The 22,203-nt window shown below is 44.5% G+C and overlaps 1 protein-coding gene across 1 annotated transcript in view; it reads left to right on the top strand.

Annotated features, from left to right (window-relative positions):
* The first annotated feature begins 788 nt into the window (after window positions 1–788).
* The window catches only part of PGBD5 (piggyBac transposable element derived 5), a 35,911-nt gene continuing 14,496 nt past the window's right edge, over window positions 789–22,203 (top strand). Inside the window, exons 1-3 of the mRNA XM_010562671.1 lie at window positions 789–1,211; window positions 9,794–9,928; window positions 21,451–21,631. Coding sequence (XP_010560973.1) covers window positions 798–1,211; window positions 9,794–9,928; window positions 21,451–21,631 — 730 coding nt within the window. The 5' untranslated portion in view covers window positions 789–797. The remainder of the gene's footprint in view (window positions 1,212–9,793; window positions 9,929–21,450; window positions 21,632–22,203) is intronic.

Below are 22,203 nucleotides of genomic sequence, written 5' to 3'. Positions count from 1 at the left end.
CTTATTACATTATGGGAGGAAGAGGACCAGCGTATGCATTGTAATGCTAAAAATATTCCCTGTGATGTGGGACGGCCACAGTAGCCACGTGGTGTCTTTGACTTGTTCTGGTAACGTGCTCTCTTGGGGATGTCAGAACGCAGGATAAGGCTCCAGTGTGGTGGCAGAGACACAGAATTCAAAAGCACATAGACATGATCTGCGTGGCTCTGTGTGTGGAGCAGAAGCAGATTTGAAAGTCACAGGATTAATGACAGTGAACTGGGCAGGAATTGGAGGTGCAAAAGGAAAGGTGGGATCAGGTTCTAGTGCCCAGAATCATGTCAGTTGGGATGGGGACAGCACTCTCTCTCTGGAGGGCTTGGACACCTTCCTTCTGGGCTGTTTGGAGAAAGGCACTGCTTTGACATGCATATGGACAAGTAAAAGACTATCCAGAAAAAGGCCAAAACAAAACAGATAGTGTATAAGTGGAAAAATGAAATGCATGCTGCCTCACAGACCTGCATACTACAAACTAATGAGTGTGCAGAGCAGAGGAAGAAACTATCCAGTGTGTTGTATTTGTATCATATCGGAGGAAGACAGAGAATATAGGGGGGGAGTTTCCTGATGAGATCTGTCAGACAGTGGGTACACTTTCAAAGGAATTAGCTGACATGCCATCACCTTGGCCTTGTTTTCCTGCTTTAGGAGAGTTAATCCTGCTTTAAATTGCTGGTATCGGACATGCCTTGTGACGATCGGGAGTGAGCTTATCCTCCCTTCTTGCTTTTGTCCTAGGTCCAACACGAAAAATGCCCCTGACTGCCAGTGCCATGGACTTTTTTCAACTCTTTGTCCCTGACAACGTACTAAAGAATATGGTGGTCCAAACCAACATGTATGCCAAGAAGTACCAGGAGAGGTTTGGTAGTGACGATGCCTGGATTGACGTCACCTTGACGGAAATGAAGGCCTTCTTAGGCTACGTGATATCAACCAGCATCCACCACTGTGAGTCCGTTCTCAGCATCTGGAGCAGCGGCTTCTACAGCAACAAGAGCATTGCACTTATCATGACACAATCACGGTTTGAGAAGATCCTGAAGTACTTCCACATTGTGGCCTTCCGCTCGAGCCAGACAACGCATGGCCTCTACAAAATCCAGCCTTTTCTGGATTCTCTGCAGAATGGCTTTGACTCCGCTTTCAGACCTTCGCAAGCCCAGGTAAGAGTTAACCTGTTGGCGGGGAACATTTAACCTACGTGCTCTAGGTTGTCTCGCTGACTGAAATCGCAGAGCACAGCTGTCGGAAGAAAGAGCTGCGGCTTCACAGCGTGAAGCCGTGCTGCGGTGCCTCCGTGGAACATGAGGGAAAGCAGCGCTGTCCTATGCGAGTGCTCAGCAATGTTTGACTTACAGCTCTGCAGTGCAGGTACCTGGCATGTTGCAATAGGAATGATGCTCTGCGAGCTGGGGCTGTTTGCTTTAGTGGTCCAAACAAGCCTGGAGACTTCTCAGTGAGGTTAGCACCGCCGGGTTTTGCTATCCTGAGGATGGGAGATTGCAGGCTGCTTCTGCGAGGGCGAGTGGAAAGGGCAGAGCTGGTGCTGCTGGGCTGGAGGGAGAACTTGTAGCTGCTCCCGCGACAGGCTGAGCGTGGGACGCAGGAGCTGACTTTGCTAGGAATGACTGGCCCTGACCCTAGCAGTAGGTGCTTGCCGTATGGTCCAGCAGCACAGCTGCCTCCCCATGGCTGGGCAAAGGGAAAATAAGCAGGGGGGCAAGTGCCTTCTCTCGCTGCGGTTGTCAGCTGCCCTCAGCAGCACTGCCTGTGCCTTGTGCCAGACCTGGTTTTTAGTGATGTGCGATGCTTCTATGGAAGAACTTAACGATTGTGGATTTGCAACCAAAGTGCCAGTGAACTGGAAATATTTCCAGGCTACCAGGAATAAAAGTGAACAGGATTCCGATGAATTTTCATTTCCAGATACAATTACGGGTACAGCAGAAGGCCATTCTGTAGGGAGACTGCTCTGTAGACTGGGCAGACAATGTAAGGAGCTAAACATAGAAATGTATGTAGCTGGTGGTTGTCTGACTGCAGCTGTACAGTTGAATAATTTTTTTTTTAATTAAAAGTGCAAAGAAATCTTTTCTTAATATTCATCATACACTGTTTAAACTTTGTTCCACTATAAATGATCTCCTTTTGGAGCTGTTCCTACTGGCCATGTTCAGAAGTCTGGGAAGAAAAAGGAATAAGCATGAAATATGTTACTACTTGAAATAACTTTTCAATCAACTCTCTGTTTTCAGAGTATAAAGATTTCACCTAGACCTTTGGAAAGGGTGTTGTGTCCATCTTCCTCTTTTTCTTCCTGTTTCCCTTCTGAAGCATCACATTTTTGCCCACTGCACAAAATTAATAAAGACATAGATGCATCACATCCATTGAAGTGCGCCTAAAGTAAATTGGGAGTGATTACAGGTTTTTTCTATTTTATAGACAATAAAAATCATACCTGTATAATCAGGACAACACAGCTGTCTAAAAAGCTGTTACGGTAAAGATGGGAGAAGGGAGGAGGGAGGAGTGTTCTCACTAAGCCATGCCAGCAAGGTGCATTTCCATCAAGACAAAACAGGCAGTGAGAGACACGGTATTGTTGGGACCAAGCTCTCATTAAGATATGAAATCTAATCCTTATGGCCGCTGACTTCAATAGGCGGAAGATAAAGGCTTCAGAAATGTGATCACTGTGTCTAATGTAAATGCTTATAATGGTGTACTGTGGGACATGCTGTGAGTGCAAATCCATTAAAGGATAAAATTTGATTTGCATGTATATCCCTTCTCCCTTCCCCACTCCCGAGCAAAGTTTGAGAACTGAATTGGCAAAATCATAGCATCCTATTTGCAGTGGCAAGACATCTAAATCTCCACAAGCAAAATGTATGCTTGTGCTGAGCTTGGTAAGGAGATGCTACTCTAAAAAAAAAAAGGGGGGGGGGCGAGGGGAGAAGGAGAAGTGACAGCCCAATTCTCTTGCTTCCCTCTCCACTTCTCTCTTCCCTTTCAGTGTTTACATCAGTGATTTCTATACAGCATGCTTCAGTGGTATTGAGCGAAACAAAAAGCACTAAAATACAGCTTCAAAAATAACCCTGTGAGAAAGAAAAAGGATTTGAATCTGTTGTTAAAAATACTCCAGTGTAGCGATGGTAGCCTACTGGGGGATGTTCCAGGCCTCCTCCCGAAAGGAGCCCTGTGCCTAATGTCCTCCTGGGTGCCATCAGGCAGGGCTGCACGCTACCTGTCTCAGGAGACGTGGACCCATCTGCTCAAAACAACAGGAAAGACCTCGCCCTGGAAATTGCCTTGAGTGCAGATTAGCAGACTGCAGTAAACATCAAACCCAGAATGTCAGGCCCAGTGAGAAATAATAGAAATAATTAAAAGTAATAACCCAGTTGCACAGAAACAAAGGGAAAAGACAAGGGGAAAGACCCATTCAGATGGGCTTTTGGATGTGCTGCATCTTGAACGTGTTTTGGGAAGAGGGGCCCAGGTTTCTGTGATCAGGGATACCTGGAATCCCAAGTTCAAAATGGATTCGTTGCTGAAGGTATACCTGTATCTTAAACATAAGACTTATGGTATCTGGTTGGTTTGTGCCTGAGCTGTGATCTATGCTCAAGCTTTAGGCTAACGTCTTGTAAGTGGCATCAAGCAGAGGAATGACTTGGACTCTTTGCTGTTGAATGCAGCAAAGCCATCGGGCTTGTAGGTAGACTTATTACTGATTTTCTTCCTCTGTGGACTCACAGAACGTGGGTTAGGAAGATGCCATGTTTCACTCACCCTATGGACAGAGCAGGCAATTTGTGTCAGGTAGGCAGTGCAGCACCTGCTTTCACAGTTATTTCTTCTACAGATTTGATATTTTCCTTTTGGAGAGCTGGAAAAGATTCTTTAAGTGGAATTTCTGTCTCAGAAAATATTTAGGGTTTTTTTCTCGTGTGTAACCTCCCCTCCCCCGCTCCAAAATGTGCATGCAGAAATGACACCACAGTTTCTATGAAAGGAAGCAGAGGGAAAGAGAGAACTATGCCAATATACCAAAACAAAGAAAACAGTCTAGTGAATTATAATTATTTTGCTAAATATACTGAGCAAACAAAAGGAAATAATTACTCTCCAGCTTATGAAGGTATTGAAAGCCCAGAACATTATAATTGTGTATCAGCAGTGCTAGCTTCAATTTCTGAAGTAAAAAAAATGGTGTTCTGACGTAGATTGGATAAGAACAACAGGAATATCCTCTGCATCCTATCCCTCCCCAGCATCTTCTGTATAAATAACCTCTGCCTCTACCTGAGCGACAAGAGGCGGAGGTTTGGGTCGGTTCCTGCCATCAGTGTCATCTCTTTGCTGCTGAGGTCCACATAGCTTTGTAGCTGTGCTGCTGTTGACGAGTGGAAGCCTGGAGACAGGGAAGATGCCCTGCCTGAGCTTGGGAGGTATACTGCAACAAATTCATGGGTACTCACCCGCCAAGGATATACATGAATTCCAGAAACTGGAGGAGCTCAGGAAAATAACATCAGTGCGCAAATATCCTTCTGCGCCTGCTGAGTATTTATATGCTTGTCAGTGGGATGTGACTAGACAGGATCGCTGTCTCTGGCTGCCCCTGACTGGTGTGGGAGAGGTCAGGAGTACAAGTCAGGGCACTCTCCCCCTCCCTCTCGCTGCAAAGTACCTTCTCCTCAGCATTTTGGAACCAAACATTTCTGCGTATGCCCAGTGAAATGTCAGCTGGGAACAGCCACCTGGAGTCCTTACCTCAGGCAGCAGTGAACTCCCTGGCAAAAAGAGAGACATAACTCTAACCTCTTGCTCCAAAGGCATGGTGCTAAAATATGGCCACTGTGGGGGCTTGTTTGCATTTCGCTCCTGGGGGTATCATAGGGTACAGCTAAGCAGTTTCAACATAGTTCTTCCAAACCAGCTCACAGCATGACACAACAGCTTCTCTCAAAACACACAGGGGCAAAAACAGGGTGATGAACTCGTAGCTCTTTTGTGTCCTCATCATTAGATGTTGATTTGGTATTGGGCATTTCCGAATTACAAGATCTTGCTCAAGTTACACCTCTATATCTCACTTTTACTGTTTTCAGAATGATTCTTTGTGAGTAAGGATGCTGGTCCCAAACCAGGACTGTTCTGTCTTAGGGCTTCTGTGAGTATAACACGAAGACGTAAGTATTCAGAGGACGACGGCCAAGTATAAGACATGGAGTAAGAGAAAGGCAGACAGAGGAGCAATAAGAATATTGAATAGCAAGGTAAATTTCTGATGTCCTGTAGCTCTTGGCTGGTTGATCCTCCGGTGAAGCCAGATTTTAGGGAGAGTTTGACAGCAGAAAATGATGAACCTTTATGGCTATTTTAAAATTACCTAATGGTAATGGAGTGCTGTAAGAACTGATTTTTCTTTAAAGACAGTCAATTGAAGACTGAACAAATGGGCAGAGGAGCGTGAAATCATGGCCCCATCAGAGGTGGGAGGTAACCTTTGAATGATGGCAAAGGGGATCACTAAAATGTGGATAGACCAAACAGGTCTTTGAAAGTGAAGAGAAAGAATCTGTCTGATACATTGGAGAAGAAGAGCTGTCAGAGAGAAATAAAGAAAAGCGATGTGGCCGGTGTGATGGACTAGGAGAATGGCTTTCCAGCAGCAATCTGTAGGGCAAGATTGCTTTATGTTGAGGCCAAAAGGAAAGCTGTTGCAGAATGGCTGTGGGCTTGGATGAAAACCTGACTCAGTGGGTGGGTTGTTACTCTCAAATGAATAACATTTTAGAGCTGTTACTCAGAAAGCATGGAAAATGCAGGCACTGCCTGGCTCAGAAGACCTTGCACGGAGTTGGAGGTAAAGACTGACATTCAGATTCACTGGCCAGCGAGAACTGCAGCAGGAGGAGAGGGATGTCTGCAATGACCAAAAAAAGACATAGTAAGGGGTTATCTTAAGGGAAGGGAGATGCTCTCAAATGCAGCGTAATAAAATCAGAACTGACAACTAGATATGCACGCAGAGATGTCAGATACTAGCAGAGAATTTAGTTAAGACAGGAGGAGCTTTGGAGCAAAGAAGCAAAAGCACAAGCTACTATTGCAGAAGCAATGCCTGAATCTGTGCATGAAGGTGCATCCAGGGGACTCTGTTTGCAACTGGATGGTACCCACCAAAAGCCAGAGACAAGGCAAGCTGAGGCAGTTTCTCCAGGAGATGGGCTGAAGAGACAGCCTGTGTTGGGACTGGCCATGGAGCTAAGAGAAGATAAGCTATCTCAAGGACATGTTGGTTCATTATCTAAGGCAATGGAGTCCAGGAAGTCTAAGTACAAAAGAGTTAGTGTCTCTGGGCTTTGCCTACAAGCCTATTTGGGCTGTGGTGAGAGCAGGATGGGTGGAACTGTGGAGTAGAAAGAGCTTCAGAGGTGATCTAAAATGGAGAAGGCAGGCAGGCACTCCTGACAGTGGCTAGCTGTTTTGTTCAGTGAATGAAAGATGTTGTGAGATGGAGCAATTGGTGGAGAGGGAAGACTCCAGGATGGGACTCCAGCACTTGGAATGTATGTACATATTGAGGGGAAAACAATGAGTTAAAGCTTGGCAAGAAGATCTAGCAGGGATGAGGATGGCTATAAAGAAGAGGAGAAAAAAAAGCAATGGGATAGCTGTGGGGAGCAAAGCAACTAGATGAGGAGCTTCTTAGACCTGAACAAATCTGGGGATGTGAGAGAAGAACATGGGGATGATTTCTATGAAGAAATCCACAAGATATCTTGCATCAAAGGAATTCAGAACAGGAAGAGGGGAGGGCTTGAGGAGTGAGTCAAAGATGGTGAAGAGGCAGCCAGGAATATGTGTAGGAGTCAATTAAGCCTGGAAGTAGATTTTTATCTAGGAAGATGAGAAGCAGGAAAGAATATGCCATGGGGGCAGTAAGCTCACTCTAGGAAAAGCAGTCATTGCTGCGACAGCAAGAATGGGGAATGGGGAAGGAGCAAATACCACTTTGCATGGGGATTTGGCAAAGAGGTGGATTTGAGATTACAGGAGGAGCGAGGAGGCTGAGAATGGAGGAGAGTGAACAAACTAATAGGCCTGGCCAGTGGCAACAGGGCTAACTTTTGTCGTAAGAAAACCATGTCAGTGCCAGAAGCAACAAATTGCCCCCTTTGAAAACAAGATGGGGATCAGCTGTTCCAGCAGCAGGCACAGCCCAGACAGTGCCTCGCTTGCAAAGTCCTTCACAGCTGTTGAAGCAGTGGTTGCATATGGAGGGGTGACAACAGTTGTCTCCCCACCCACTCTGGAGGAAGCAAGAAGAGCAAGATCCAGGGTTTTCAGTTCAGTTTCCCTGCCTGTCCACATTGCCTCTTTGCAGCAAAAGCAAATCTTGCCCTACTCTGTTTCCATTTTTGTTCCCGCTTCCCAGCAGTTCAGCAGGGACTTCAGCGGAGCATTAGTCTTCTTATGGAGAAATAGGAATGACTTAAACATTCGCGATAGGGGAAAGGAGGGGAAGCTCTGGGTCCTAGGGGAAGGCAGGGCTGAGTGTGGGCAGGGAGAAGAGGAAGATGGGGAGAGGTTTTAAAAATTCAGATTTGTTTTCTAAATTTAAGGCTGACAGGCCTTAATATGTCTTAGAAGGCAAAAAGAGTGTGAAGGGTAAGCAGGATGCAGTAGAGCTGCTGTGAGAAGAGCTGATGCTGTGGCGCAGAGGGAGGGAGCTGAGCTAATGACAGAGGGTAAAAAATGTCCTCAAGTGATGCTTATACAGCCTTTTCTTTCTGCTGCTTTCCATCCTACAGCGGGGGAGATTATAACAGTTGAACCACACCACTCAGTGGGATCTGGCACGTAAGAGAGCCTTTCCAGAAGCTGAGGAATTCTTAACGGTGTATCCAACCCCATCCCAAAGGATGTGGTCCTCCCCTCTGCACAGAAGAAGCAGAAAGGCAAAAGCAAATAAGGGCACGTTTAATATTTGCAAAACGCTGTCAGAATTCCCTGAGGTGGAAGTGTGAAACGCCTCAGGTGGCCTTCAGAAAGGAAGAGTCATGTTTCGTGTGGACCTTGAGAGGGGAAGAGGATTTGGCCTCACTGGGGAAATGGGGCAGCTGCAGCTTTAAGAACAAATAGCTTTGTGTGCAGCTCTCCTTGCTCGCATCTGCATTTTGGTGTATAATTTGAACATTTCATGAGAGTGCTTTCAGATGGTCCTGTGAATGTTTTATGAGCTGTTAAGAAGTGGAGTGCGTATAAAGGAAAGTGCGCAGCCGCCACTGCGTCGGGAGGGCACGGGTGCCTATTTTGGGCTAACAGAGTGATGTTCAACAAACGTCTTGTATTCAGGAGGCCAGCAGCTGCTCGTCACTGGTGCTTAACTGCTTACCCACCACATCTCTCCTACGAGCATCGCTCCCAGGTTTAATGCAGCTTTGTTCTCATTTCCGCCACTGGCTGCGTGCAGATGTGCACAAAAGTAGCACGCATGCAGATGTGGAAAGGCTTGGTCTGAGGGTGAGAGCCTCTGCACTGTGGATACCTGTATCTGAGTGATGGTCACTGGAAAAGAATGGGCTCCTTTAGATCATAACCCATCTGACTTATTTTGCACATCTTTAAAAGGGTGTGAATGATGGCTTCCTGGGACTGCTCCTCCCTGGTGTACTAGGAGGGGAGCCGGCAGTGGCTTGCTCTAATTTAGATGTAGAGGTCTGAAGTTGATCAGCATTCATCAGCTGAGACTTTTCAACAGTTTCCAAGCGTTTGTACTCTCACAAGTGACTTGCTAGACAACTCACACACCATGCAGTCAGGCATGTGCATGTTATGCATAGCTACCTGTGAGCTGCAAGGAGGTAGTAGTGCTTTCTATAGGTGGGTTCTATGGTGTAAAGCCTAGCGACTTTGCTACAGAATTAATGGAGAGAAGTGTAACAAAACAGCTATAAGGAACAGGGAACCGCTTATATCATCTGGATGCAGAGTGCAGAAATTGCTTCACTTTCACAGATTTTCATTACTTGCTCCAGTCTGCCTTGTCTTTTTCTATTCCTGCCTCTGGTCCTTTATCTTTCTGTCTCTTTTTGTCAATTTTTTCAGCTCCTGAGGCAAGAGAGGCTTCCCTGAAGCTGCTGCCACCAGGAAAAATGTTTTCTGTCTCTTCACCACCTCCTTAAGTGGCACTAGAAGATATCTTTTTCTCCCTTAACTTCTCTCCCTCTGCTGTGTGTTTGCCTTTGCTGCAACCAAGGAGTGTACCTTACAACATATTGTAGGGCATGTTTGGGTAGGAGACATTCTGCCAAACAAGACCAAGCTGATGAGGAAGCTTGGAGAAGGATGCTGCTAACAATCTCTACCCACCTACCCCCATCCCCTGCCTCATTTTGAACTGTAGCTGATAGTGGGAGGTAGAGGTCACATTTTGGAGGGATGTTAAACTGTAGCTGATAGTGAGAAGTGAGAGCCATGCCTTGCAATGTTTGCAAAGCACGTGTGGAGCAGCCATCCACAATGGACTGTGACCAGGCTTTGGTTTTTGGTTTTTGTTGGATGGTAGCATTGAACAAAAGTGGGTTTGCTCCTTTGTATGAGGTAATGCACACAAGCACAATGCGAGGTTTGTATTTCCTTGTAAGAATTTAAAGCACCATTTTTTTCAGCAATCACGTACTCTTCTGTTTCTCTCCCCCGCCTCTTTTCTTGCCACTTGCAGGTACTACATGAGCCCCTGATTGACGAAGATCCTGTTTTCATTGCCACATGCACAGAGAGGGAGCTGCGCAAGAGGAAAAAGAGGAAATTCAGTCTCTGGGTTCGGCAGTGCTCATCCACCGGTTTCATCTGCCAGGTGGGTTTTACCTCTTCCGATGTCTTGATCCAGTTCCAGCAGGCCCTTAAATGTATTGCAGGACCAAAGGTAACAGCCACTTCTCTTCATTGCCTTGCTGGGGGCTACAGTCTGAATGCAGCAGGCCTCTGACTGCTGCAGATACTAGATCCGATGGACAGTGATGACAGGTTCCTGATGCTCTGTTTGCTGTTTGATTTAACTGAGGGTGCCTGTCTCTAATACTGTCCATCTGGCTGCCAGCCCTGAGCTAATTAAATTGAAATGGAGTTAAAGGGTCTGTCTGTTTGTACATCCTAAGTTTATCTAAATGTCTAGGTACTGTGACTTCTGTAATTTTTAATGAGTCAGCTTCTCTAAGTATAATGCTGCATCTGTGATAGCCAGTGGTATCCAATAGACTAAATCAATACGGTATCAAGATGTCCATTTTTCTGTGAGAAACATTAGCGGGGTTTCCTATTGCATCGCTTTTCACACCTCTACTTCTCTACCAAAGAAATAAAATCTGATGTGACTTCAAGGTGAGATATGAGCTTGAGTGGGACACATGTTAAAGATTTGTTTTTAGTGTTGTAAAGCATTGGGGACAACTTTTCAAATTCTTGGATTCCCCAATTGCTGATGTATTTTGAGAGCTCTTGAAAAATCCAGCCGTTTCTTTTTGATACCTAGAGGTGAGGGCAGATATTTTCTGATAACTTCTTTTTCCCAAGAGCTTCTGTGAAAACGTGTCCTGCATGCTCCAGAGCAGTGGTTTGGAGGTGCAGGTAGGACATGCACACTGCCTGCTTAGGCTGAATGCATGTCAAAACTGCAGGGCCTGTGGATTTGCTGTGGTTGAACATTTGTTCACAGTAAAATTTGATCTGTGAATCACTATGACTGTTTGAGTAGCTATGCAAGAAAAGAGGCTCGCTGGGAACAGGGGTTTGCATTTTCAGTAATGCTATTCACTCTAAGAAGAAAATTAGGTTCATGCATCTTCCATCCAGGTTTTAAAGCAGTTGTTTTCGTCCAATACAAAATAGATTCACCTTGTGAAGCATCCTTGGAAGTTTCTGCTCTCAAGGCTTTTGGAAAGTCATTTGCTACACAGAGGCAGTGTCCTTAATCTCCAAGGTAAATTCCGCCAGTCCCACACGCAGCTTATTACTGAAGAGTAATGGGTACAGCGAGCACAAAGTTTGCTGATCTCTCTCACCATGCTCCCCCAAGCCAACTGCCACCAAACTAATAAGTCTTCAGACATGCCAGAGATTTCACATTCTGAGCTATAATTACGTTGCGCCTCCCGTCCTGTCCATCGAGAGAGTAAATTAATGGAATGTCAAATTAGACAGAATGGATGCTCAGCACCACCCTAATCCTTCTGCTCCCTTAATGAATTAAATACTCATGCTTCACTTGCATCCGGATGACGTCCAGGATCATCTTACCAGCTGCCTTCTATTTTCATTCCATGAGTTGGCTGTAATTATCATCATGCTAAAATGATTGGGTGAGAGGGACCTCGGGGAAGAGTGAAAAAAGAATATACAGGAACAGGAACATTCATGCTAAAATGGAAGAACCTTTTCTGGGGAGGATGGGGGTCTTCAAATATGGTATGCTTGAAATGCTACGTTCAGTTATCCGTCACACTTATGAGGGATCTTGCAGAATCCAAAGCACTTACTTGGTAGTTGTTTGGTGTATTGACTGTATTAAAACAGAGAAGGGGGTGTTTACTGTGTTTAACATATGGAGAGAATTGATCTAAATAAGAAAAAAATCCAATGTTTTCCCCCTTCGTGTGCACATCTTCCCCTCCATCTCTTGTGAAACTGCCATCATGAAGGAAAGACTTGTTGCCTGGTAGTTAAGGACTGACTGGTCTAGCACCAGTATGCTGTCAGAAAAACCTTACAGCACCTGCTTGGAAATATGCAGAAATTCTGTAATATGGTCTGGACGAATTCCCTCCCTCATTGTTTCCACATGATGACATCAAGGTCATTTTATTCTGGATAATATATGACTATAAACACTTCATAAATCAGGCTAATTCGATTTCAAAAGTCTGAATAATATCTATAAAAAGGTGAGGCAGCCCAGGCAGAAGAGGGAAGTGAGCTACATATGACTAGCTCTCAGGAATGGAAGGAACCTCAAGAAGGCTGTGATGCTTCTGGCCAGAAGCAAGGTCCTCTGAACCTGAATGATGAGTTGAAAAATGTCCATTTGAGGACATCCCCATTTTCCCCGTGATCTGCTTTTCCCACGATACAAAGGGTTGGTTCGTTTGTTTTCCTAATGTAAAATTGATATCAGTGTTTTGAAGCCACATGCTGAGCTACTCCGTGAACAGCTCCTGACTGGCAGCTCATAGGGCAGTTGTTAATGTTAGTAGTTTTAGCTGTTTGACCCCCCAAATTCCTCTGTCGTCTTGTTCTCATGAAAAAAACTCTGAATCACTTTTTGGGGGGAGAGTAAATACTTCTGTTTGATGGCTCATCATTTGCTTTTTTAAGCAAATGCTGTTTGGTTAAAAATCCAGCCCAATAAGCCATTCATGGAACAGAAGTGGCATAAAAACCAAATATTGCTTGTGGATATAAGAAGGTGCATAGGCTTATATATGCATAATATAAACAATGTGTATATATTAGACTGCTTTTCTGTAATACAGATAACCTGGCTCCACACTGACAGTTAAGTCTCTGTTTTAAGATGGATGCACAATTTCAGATCATATCTCTGCTTTGGAATTCCTCAAGCAAAGCATCTTGTTGCAGCGAATAGCTTTGTTGCTGAGTATCTTTGCACGGTCAGCTGGCCGAGTGGGAACATGCAGGAAGGACACATCATTCAAACAAAGTAAATATACGTCTACAGCAGCTGGGAACATGAACAAAACCTTTCAGAGGGCTAGAAGGGCTCCAGGAGAGCTGACTTTGGCAAAGCAGGCAGCAAAACTGCCCTGATGCTATTGCTTTTTTCAGCCATCCTTGATGCTGGACATCAAGTTGGCAGCAGCTGCTGCTGCAGGAGAGGGCTTGGGCTTTCTTGTTTCTTTCTTTCTAATTCAATGAGAACAGCAAACTCAGTTTGCAGGACCTCAGGTGTCCGTCTCTGCTCCATCTTCTCTTTGCTTTCCTCATTTCCCTCCAATATATTTCCCTACAAATGTGTTACTGCTAAGACACTTTCTGAAGCAGTATTTTAATATCTTGATTGCAGTTTAAATGATCACAGTGGCTTAGAAGCGTTTCTTTCTTTCTTAGCGTATTTGCTGAGTAAGTCATCCTATTTAAATCAAAACTCTAGTTGTGTCAGTTTTACTTCTCTCTTTTTCTCTCAAAAAGTCTGGAACACTTGCTTGTAAAAGATGTTCATAAATATGATTGGTAAGACTCTTCATCATTTTAGATATAGCAATAAAGCTCATAAAAAAACTGCTGAGAGTTCCCAAAAATATGATCAGGGCTAATTATTTTGTCCTGGCAGGGCACATCATGCTCTCTCTTTCTTTTCCTTGGGTAACTGTTACTAAGTGATGCCTAGTCCTTGTTCTCCTGCACAAGAAGGTTTTCTGGTCATTTTGCAGAAGGAGAAGGAAGCGCAGGAAGCTGGTGCCATGCGCTGGACCCCACGGGGAGTCGGGCAGGATGAGCTGTTCCTTTAGTGCCTCCTCCTGAACCACAGGGCCGTGGCACAAACATAACCCGAAAGGCAGTCCCTGACCCAAAGAGCCATCAATCAGCAAAATGGAAGGCAGTATGTAGATGGTAGAGAGCACTGCAAAGGGACCGTCAGGCAATATTAATCACTATGATAGGCGGTAATGGAATTAGCTCATCAACATAATTATTCACTTAACAAACCTGTGATGATATGGTGGAGAAGAAATGACTTTATGGATGTGTGTATCCTTTCCTATTCCTTGGGATGAAGTTTGTTCTCTGAGGCTATTCTGGATGCTCTTCCCTTCCCACACCCCCTCCCTGCCCCCAAACTATATATGGGCTCTGCACTCGCTTTTATTCACTGGCAGAAAGTTCTTGCAATAATGCATTTCATTTTCACTAATATCCCTGTGAAATGTGTCACTCCTCAGATTTATGAAGTCCTTTAGATCCTTGTGCTGGGACTGAACTTGAGATTCCACCTTCCACTGCTTACCCTGAAGAAGTGATGAGTCACAACAGATTAAGGAAAAGGACTGTGTCTCTGTAGCTTGAGTCTTCCCACCTTACTGAATGGTCAGAGACTTGCACTATAGCAGTATTTAAAGACTGCAACCTGGATCAGGGTGGCCCCTGCATGAGAGGGTAAGAAATGGCTCTCTCCCTAAAGAGCAGCACTCTCAGTGAAGGGAGATGTCTGAGGTCTCTCCATAGATCAGTGGCAGAGCTCTCAGTTGCAGAAAAAAACCCCAATGTAAACACCATGCTTTTATAGTAAATGCTGTAGCTCATTCTTGCTTTCAAACAGGGTAAGTACAGTCAGCTTGAATACTTCATAACCCTGTTGGTTTTACAGAGTAAGAACTTATTTCCAGAATTTAGGGAAACTGAGATGGTGCCCCAAAGAATTTATAATTTCACACCACACCACATAAGTGCATTCAGTCACTGGGAAAGGGAGGGGTAAATAAGCCTGGAGTGAATTTTGTTTTCAAGGTCAGAGTTGCAGGAGAGTTGGCCATCTGTGCATTTGTTTAATAAAGCTGCTCAGAAATGTTGGTGTTCAGCCTGGTTTAAGTTCTGTTTAGAGATTAGTCTGAGCCCTTGGGTTTCTTTAAACAGTGCCCTGATAATTTCTCTGTTGCTGGAGCAGTTGCATCTGGAATGCACAGATGTAGCGGCTGCTTTGAGGAGGTTCTCAAGGTCAGGCTTTGGCTGCGAGGGGATCCCAGGAAATCTGATCGCCTTCATTTGTCAGTCACTGGTGGCTGGAAAATCCTATCTGCTTTCTTCCTCTGGCTCCCACCAGGCCCTGGCTTTTTAATGCATGCAGTTCTGTATTGTCAGCATCTGAGAATCTCGGATCTTGATTAAAAGTCAATTATCCTCTTGCTTGCCAGTATTAAGTGGGAAGGTAGTTTTGCAGATGTGTGATGGGCCAGCCCCATTAATTTCTGTGGAGTTTACAATCTTACAGTGTTTCCAGATGAATGGGAAAAACAAACATCTAAATGTGACCTAATGCAAAGATCTCTCTGTGAGTTTACATGCAGTCTTAGTGTCTATTTTCAGGTGGAAATGAAGGTTATTTTTTAGTTCCTACCTGCGTAGTTGTCTCCTTTCTGCAGCTGCTCTCACTCAGTGCAGCTCTGCCTGAGGAAGGAGGATAAAAGCACCAGAGCCTCCTCTCTTCCTCACTTAATAGTCTTGCCATAGGAACGACCCTCAGGGATCCCATCCCTTTGTGCTGTAGGCAGAACAAAAAGACAATCCCTGCCCTAGCAAGCTCAGCATCTAAATGCAAGATGAAGGCGTAAGTCTCCTACAGCCAGTCCCTTTAGTTCGGGCACCTTTCGGCTGCCCAGAGACTCTGCAGGCAGGGTGGTACAGCAGTGTTTACTGGGTAATGCACACAGCAGATTGCTGGGACCAGCACACTGCTGGCTAGGCACCAGGGTACTCCCTGCTCCCGCTGAGCCTGCGCAGGCCAGGCGGTCATCAGCTTTGTTCCTCCTTGGAAATGAGCTGGGTCCTTGGTGTTACTGAATTGTCGTCTTCTGTTTTTTTCTTAAGATTTTATAGCTTTTTATGTAAGTATTTTCTCCCTTGAGCAACTAAATATTATCTTGAGCACCTAAATATTATGTCCTCGACAGTTACAGCACTCCTGATAGTTTTTACTTTTATCTTGCATCACTTACACCTTCTCACTTACATACTCGCACTTATACACCTTCCTATAGCTCAACAGTAATTTTCTCAGAAAAACTGAACCAAGGCCGTGCAATTGTGTGCCACCAGAGCGAGGCCTCCATCGTGGACCGGAGCTGCCAGTTACACAGAGGGAGCCTGGCAAAGTAGCAGCACCAGCGCATAGATTAGCAATTGCATTGTGGGGGTTGCATCCTTTCCAAGAAAGGTATCGATACAGGCTGGGGGATGAAGGGATTGAGAGCAGCCCTGCGGAGAAGGACTTGGGTGTACTGGTGGATGAGAAGCTGGAGATGAGCTGGCATCAGCTCTGTCAGACATAGGGGAAGCTTCTAGCGGCTTGTCACCGAAGCCACCCTTGTAGCACTCCCTCACCCCTTCCCGCTACCAAAATCTTGCCACGCAGACCCAATACATCTTGTAAGAAAATTTGAAGAACACGTGCAGACAAAACAGAGATTTGCCAGTCCTCAACACAAAGGTGTTAGCTGGATCTGTGTGTTAATGCAAGTTGAACTCATTCAAAATAGGAGGCAGAGGGAGAAGAGAGGGGGACCAAGGAAAGAGCTCTGTAGGGAACCCCAAGAGCTAGCTGGGAACAGAATGGGAAAGCTGCATGTCCCTTGCATGCATTTTCAAAGTAGCCTTTAGAGGAGTAGGAAGAGAATGAAGAGAGGCTCAAGCAAATGAAAAGATCCAGTCTTGATAAGAACACCATTAGTGGTGCCAACAGCTGCTGAGGACGAGCTAGATCTAAGAGCTGGCTGGGAAGAGGGCGTTAAAGAAGGGGGGAATATGGGCTGCAGAAGGTTTGGGGTGGGACTGGAGAGGAGGATCTCCCAACAGCGATGGTGACAGTAATAGCAACAGAGATGAGGTTTAGGATAAGAGGGGAAGACAGAGTGAAGCAGTGTCTGGGGAGTGGTGCTGGGCATGAGCAGTTGAGTATTTGGCTGTGAAGTCTATAGAAAAATTAAGTTATTTTTTCGATAGCTATTTAGGATCCAAAAACTATGACAGTACCGTTCTTTGTTATCTTGCTTTTATAATGTGTCTGTTTTATAACTAAAAACTTGGCTTCTGTTTTGTGGTTGTTTAGGTCTGCCCTTTGTGAGATTTTTTGCACAATGTAAATTTTCCTCTTGTTTATTAATACCCTTGCCCTTTTTTTTCTTCCAAATGTCACCTATTTTGTTTAAGAATTGTACCCTGGGGTGCTTCAATTATGCATGAATGTGGAGTATTTGGGATGTGCTATTCACAAGTGCTTTCAACTTGCCATCTGAGCTTTGAATATAAGCAGAATCGCCAATATTTTAGTTTCTAGGGCACTTTTAAATGTGCAGTCAAGGTGCAGCTTTTGTTCCTAAGTGCTCAGTTTTTTACCCAGTTTCTAGTGAGACCTTACGAACCTTCCACGTGAATTTTCCATAGAATAAATTGCTAGCACAGAGCAAGGAAATTCCTGTCGGCTTGTAGCAGAGATGCTTACTCTGAGATCTTCCTTCCAGACTCTCTCTAGCAGTTTGTCTCTGTAGCTGAACATGCTTGGTTTGAGTTTCTGAATGACAGGTGATTGGCTTGCCTCTCATCTGTCAACATGTGAAATCTCCTGCTCAGAAATGCGATGTCTTTTCGGATTGTCTCTGTGTAGGCAAATGGTCTTTCCGGGCCACTTTGCACTGTTTTTCTTGTTTTGGAAGAGCTCAGCACAGTCTTCACCCATACCCTGTCGCTTGGGCATTCCGGTATATTGATTGATACCTACCTTTGCATTTGCAATGGGAGGAGGCAGAAACGGTTGTAGGTGGAAGAAAAGATGAGCCAGAGACTGTGAAGATCTTTTCTTACTGTCAGGCTTTTAAAGGGAAGAGATTGTTAGGATGCTGCATGGAGACTGAAGGCAGAAGAGAGGAGGGTTTGAGGGATGGGTTAAATGGTGTGAGAAGAGAGAGCTGGTATTGTGTGAACGGGATTAAAACATGTTGGATTGAAAGTATCTGGTGCAGTAGGGCTGCAGTAGATAGAGAGATGGCAGAACTGAATGCGTAGCTGTTCTGGTAAGACACAAATAATTGAGGCATGACTACAGAAAGCTCCGTTTCTGTCCCAGCACTGCAGGATAAAGAGCTTCAGCCTGTAGTTGCCTGCTAAGACAGACGATGTCACATCTATAGAAGTTATCCTGTTTGGTGCTGTAGATTGAATGGATCAGTAACCACTAGAAAAAGATACACAGTAAAAGTGATCTTTGCAGATATTCGAGAAGCGTTGCTTTGACTGTCACCCGCAGAAGCAGAGGATGTTGCTGCCAACATCTCCATCTGTTGTCCAGCAGCAGTTGTCAGCCTGTACTTCTGATGACATTTTGCTGTTGGAGCACATGGAAAGGGCACAAAGCTCTAACGCTGTCACAGGGCAAACCAGGAGCTCTGGTGAGTGGTTTAACAAACGGTTTTTGGGGAGTAGCTTCTGACTGTGCTTGTGAAAGTCTTGCAGCCATTTTCTGGCAATTCTGTGCTTTTTCTGCAGACTGCAAACTGTTAAATACCACTTCTAATGCATTACAGAATGGGGAGGAATGCTGTGGGCTTCAGTGGGCAGGATCTTAATGATTTGAGGTAGAACGAAATAAGCTGGATGAGAGGATGGGGAGAGGGAAAATAAAAGCCATATGGGATCCTAGGCACTTGCAAGGATATTTGAAGCTATGCCTTTGCCAGTTGTCTGTACCCAGCCGCTGTTTCACAGCAGCCTTTATATCTTCCAACATTATGCTGCCGTCACCCATCTTCCCAATAGAGCAGAGCATGATAAAGCTTTGAATGATGCTTCTCCAAAACAAGAAAAATTGTGCCAAGAACAAAGGCTGTGCTTGGATAGGCAAGGAAGTGCCCAAGGAGAAAAAAAGGGGATATATTTAACATTGGAGGAGGAGGGAAGGTTCAGCAGTGGGTATGGATGTTTGAGTAAAGGGCAGTGGGAAGGTGAACAGAGCAAGGGAGGGATGAGAATCACAAGGTGGCCATTACAAGGACCCTAGAGAGAGAGCAGAGCGTAGAGGGAGGGTGCCAGGTGCACAGGGAACTCTGCTAGCAAAACCTATGGGGTATGTAGATTCCTGGTAGGAAAATAGTGATATCTCAGTAGAAAGTTGCATGGTGGGCATGTGCTTTGAAGTAGGTGCTTGCAGACCCAAACCAACCCATGGTGAGGGACCAATTGACTCACCAGCAGACTGTCTCATCTCTTGGGGGATACTCTATGGGGAACACGAAGTGAGCATGGAGCAGGAGAGACTCTTGGTTGGCTAAGACTTACTGCAGTAGGGGAGGGAAGGTGTAAGACACTTTCCTAGACTTAGAGGTTCCTGCTTTGTTTTCAGCTCAAGTGGGAGTCCAAGGTCAAAACTAATGTGTCTGCATCTTTTGTCTCCACTGCTTTGTCTGTAGATTTTAAGGGCTTGATGTGTGGTCTCTGTGCTGTCATACTAGTACCCTAATCTTAATTTCGATGCCCATAATCATGAAATACCTTTTCTGTAAATTTGGAACAGGCTGCCCTTTGTATGCGTTCCACTGTTAAGCTGCTCTCTGGAGCCCTAATTAATAACCTAAATGACTTATCATAATTAGCTAGTCCTCAGCCTTAGCATTGGGGAAAGCACAAATTTGACAGCTGTCAAAAGTGAGTGGAGCACGATCAGGGAGTCTACAAACATTCCTGCCTTTGTCCTCATCTGGAAACTGTTTCTATCAAAATAGAGATTATTTTTTTTTAAGATAAATAATGTATATTTAAGACTTTCTTTTATATATGCTGTACTTCTTTTTGGAATTAGTGTGCATTCGCCTTGAACCAACATCTTTGTTTAGCATGTCAGTTACTTCAAAATACAAATTATGTCTCATTTCTCAGAGATTTCCTACATAACACACTCCTCTGGGGTCTGTTCTACGGTGCATGAATTGCTAGGGAATATTACATTAATATGCCTAGAATACCAGTGCTAGGAGATACACCATCTAAAATAGGGAGAAGCTGTTTAATTGAATTTTTTTCTTCTCCAAGATCATTGAGATAAATTACTGGGAGTGCTACTGTAAATATGAACATTTTTGTTCTCTGAGCATTGTGATGAACTTTGCTTTATGAAGGAGTGTGTTGGTAAGTGAAACAGGTGCATATACAGGAAAGCAATGCTGTATGTTCTGGATGGTTGAAGTCTCAAACAAGTTTAAGAAAAGCTCGTTGTGGATCCATCACTCCAACAGACAAGGCAAAAATCCTTTTCCCTGCTCCTAAGTACTGAGCAAGTTTCAGCTTTTTCTCTGACAGGTAAAATTTTCTGGAATTCCTAAAAGACTTGAGTATTTCAGAGCCAAAGTCGTGAAGGCAGGCCTGAGCAAATTTTTCAGAAAATTTGCATTTGTGTGTGGTTTTAAATCTTTACAAGCTCCATGGGTGTTTGAGTGACTGAGCACAGTGTCTGCTTCTTCTCCTTTCTCTTTCCAGCAGGTTATTTCTGCTGACTTTTAGAACAAGATGAAGGTCAGATGCCTAGTTGATTTTAATAGGTGTTCAACTCTGGTGAAAGTTATGCTTGTAAAATACTGTCAGTGAAATAAAATCAAAGGCTTGTGTACAAAAGAAGGGTGATGTGTTCTCTCCTTCTGCATGACAATGCAGAAGACTCCTCTTCTAGAGGGATCACTTGTAGGAATGAAGCAATAGCTTTACTTCAGTGCTCTTTCAGTTGGTGGGACGGTGTTTGGTTAATTATAGTCACATTACTAAGGGATAAATGTTCCTGCACTCTAACACAAACATGTATGTCCACCTACAGATGCTACAGATGATGGTGACAGCTCTCTTGAAATGCATAGCAATGTGGACTGTACTGCAGCAGGATACACGCTAAAGCTACTGCAGCCTGCTACAAATGAGCCAGGCAGTTCTCTATTAACAGCAGCATATCGTGCTGTATCCTGCTTCCTGGCTCAGTCTGGTTTGGTGGGTTGTCTCCAAATTGTGGTCTAAGTAAAGGATCTAAGAATTAGCTCTGTGCCTGGCGAGTTTGGTGAGGATGTTCTGGCTGGTTGGGTATGTGTATTGCTGGCTCCTCTCATTTATGGGGGTGCACACACACTTGCATCACAGCCTAGGGGTTGCTGCCAACAGAAATAAAACTGCACATTACTGCAGTGAAGCTAATGGGCCATTTCCTTCTGGTCATCTTGTAGGGGCCTTTCTTGAAACTGAAGTTCCCATGCTCTCCTTTTGCTGGCAGCATTGAAGCCTATGCAGATTCAGTACAACACATAATCTCAGTTATGACTGGAGTCTTTTCTTGCCAAGCAAACAATCTTCAAACTGCACAACAGTGACAAGGACCTCAGGAAGCCCTTAAGCTGAGGCAAAGGACGTGGTATTTATCAGTAGCTGTGCCAGCTAACCTGAGGTGGTTTTAAAGTAACAGCCCCTTGAAAGGGACTTTAGATTAATTAGCAGTTTGTAAAAAGTATCTGCTGCCTTCATTCTCAGCTTGTCTCCAGTTGAGCTGAGCAGGTATGTTAGCAATTGCATCTGCTCCCTCTGGATTCCTTATAACCTTCTGACTTTTCTTACCATTTCTTGTTTAAGATTTATGTCCACCTCAAAGAAGGGAGTGGTGCTGACGGGCTGGATGCTTTGAAGAACAAACCGCAGCTTCACAGTATGGTGGCCAAAAGCCTTTGTCAGAACGCCTCTGGGAAGAACTACATCATCTTCACTGGCCCAAGCATTACCAGCCTGAATCTCTTTGAAGAATTTGAGAAGCAAGGTGTGTATCGGGTGACTCACTGGGTTTTACTGATGACAGACCTAGAGGCCTCCTGCCACTGAATTAAAAAAACCTCCCAAAAGACTTCACTGATATTTCAATTCCTTCTGTAGATAAGTTGGTCATCTCTAAGAAAAGTTCTCATTCATGAGAAGGTACTATACAGAGGGCTTTCTAAGTTGCTTTTTAAATCTTCCTCTTCAAGCCTTCTTGAAGCTCAAAATGAGGATGTAAAAACATATTAAATAAGGTTATTAAAGCCCTTGCTTTTGTTCTTTGCCATAGAAATGTGAGGTCTAATCTCCTATATGGCCTGGGGGACTTTTCAAGGGATTTCCTAGCTGCCTGTGATTTTTCTGTTCCCGTGGTGAAAGTTAGGGATGGCATGAATCTTTAAAGGTGTGTCTTATAAGTCCTTGCTGGTTTTAATACCTGTTAAAGATGTGACTTCTCTAGATGACATTTTATGGCATTGCAAAAGCCTTAGCAAAGTTTGCTTTAGTTGCTGGTATCAACATGCTTTGGGAGGGCAGTTTTTAGTTTTGAAAGCATAATAAACTCTACATTAGCAA

Source organism: Haliaeetus leucocephalus, unplaced genomic scaffold, assembly GCF_000737465.1.
Source record: "Haliaeetus leucocephalus isolate CR32 unplaced genomic scaffold, Haliaeetus_leucocephalus-4.0 Scaffold162, whole genome shotgun sequence".
Classification (NCBI taxonomy): Eukaryota; Metazoa; Chordata; class Aves; order Accipitriformes; family Accipitridae; genus Haliaeetus; species Haliaeetus leucocephalus.
This window is presented reverse-complemented; position numbering and strand designations above follow the sequence as displayed.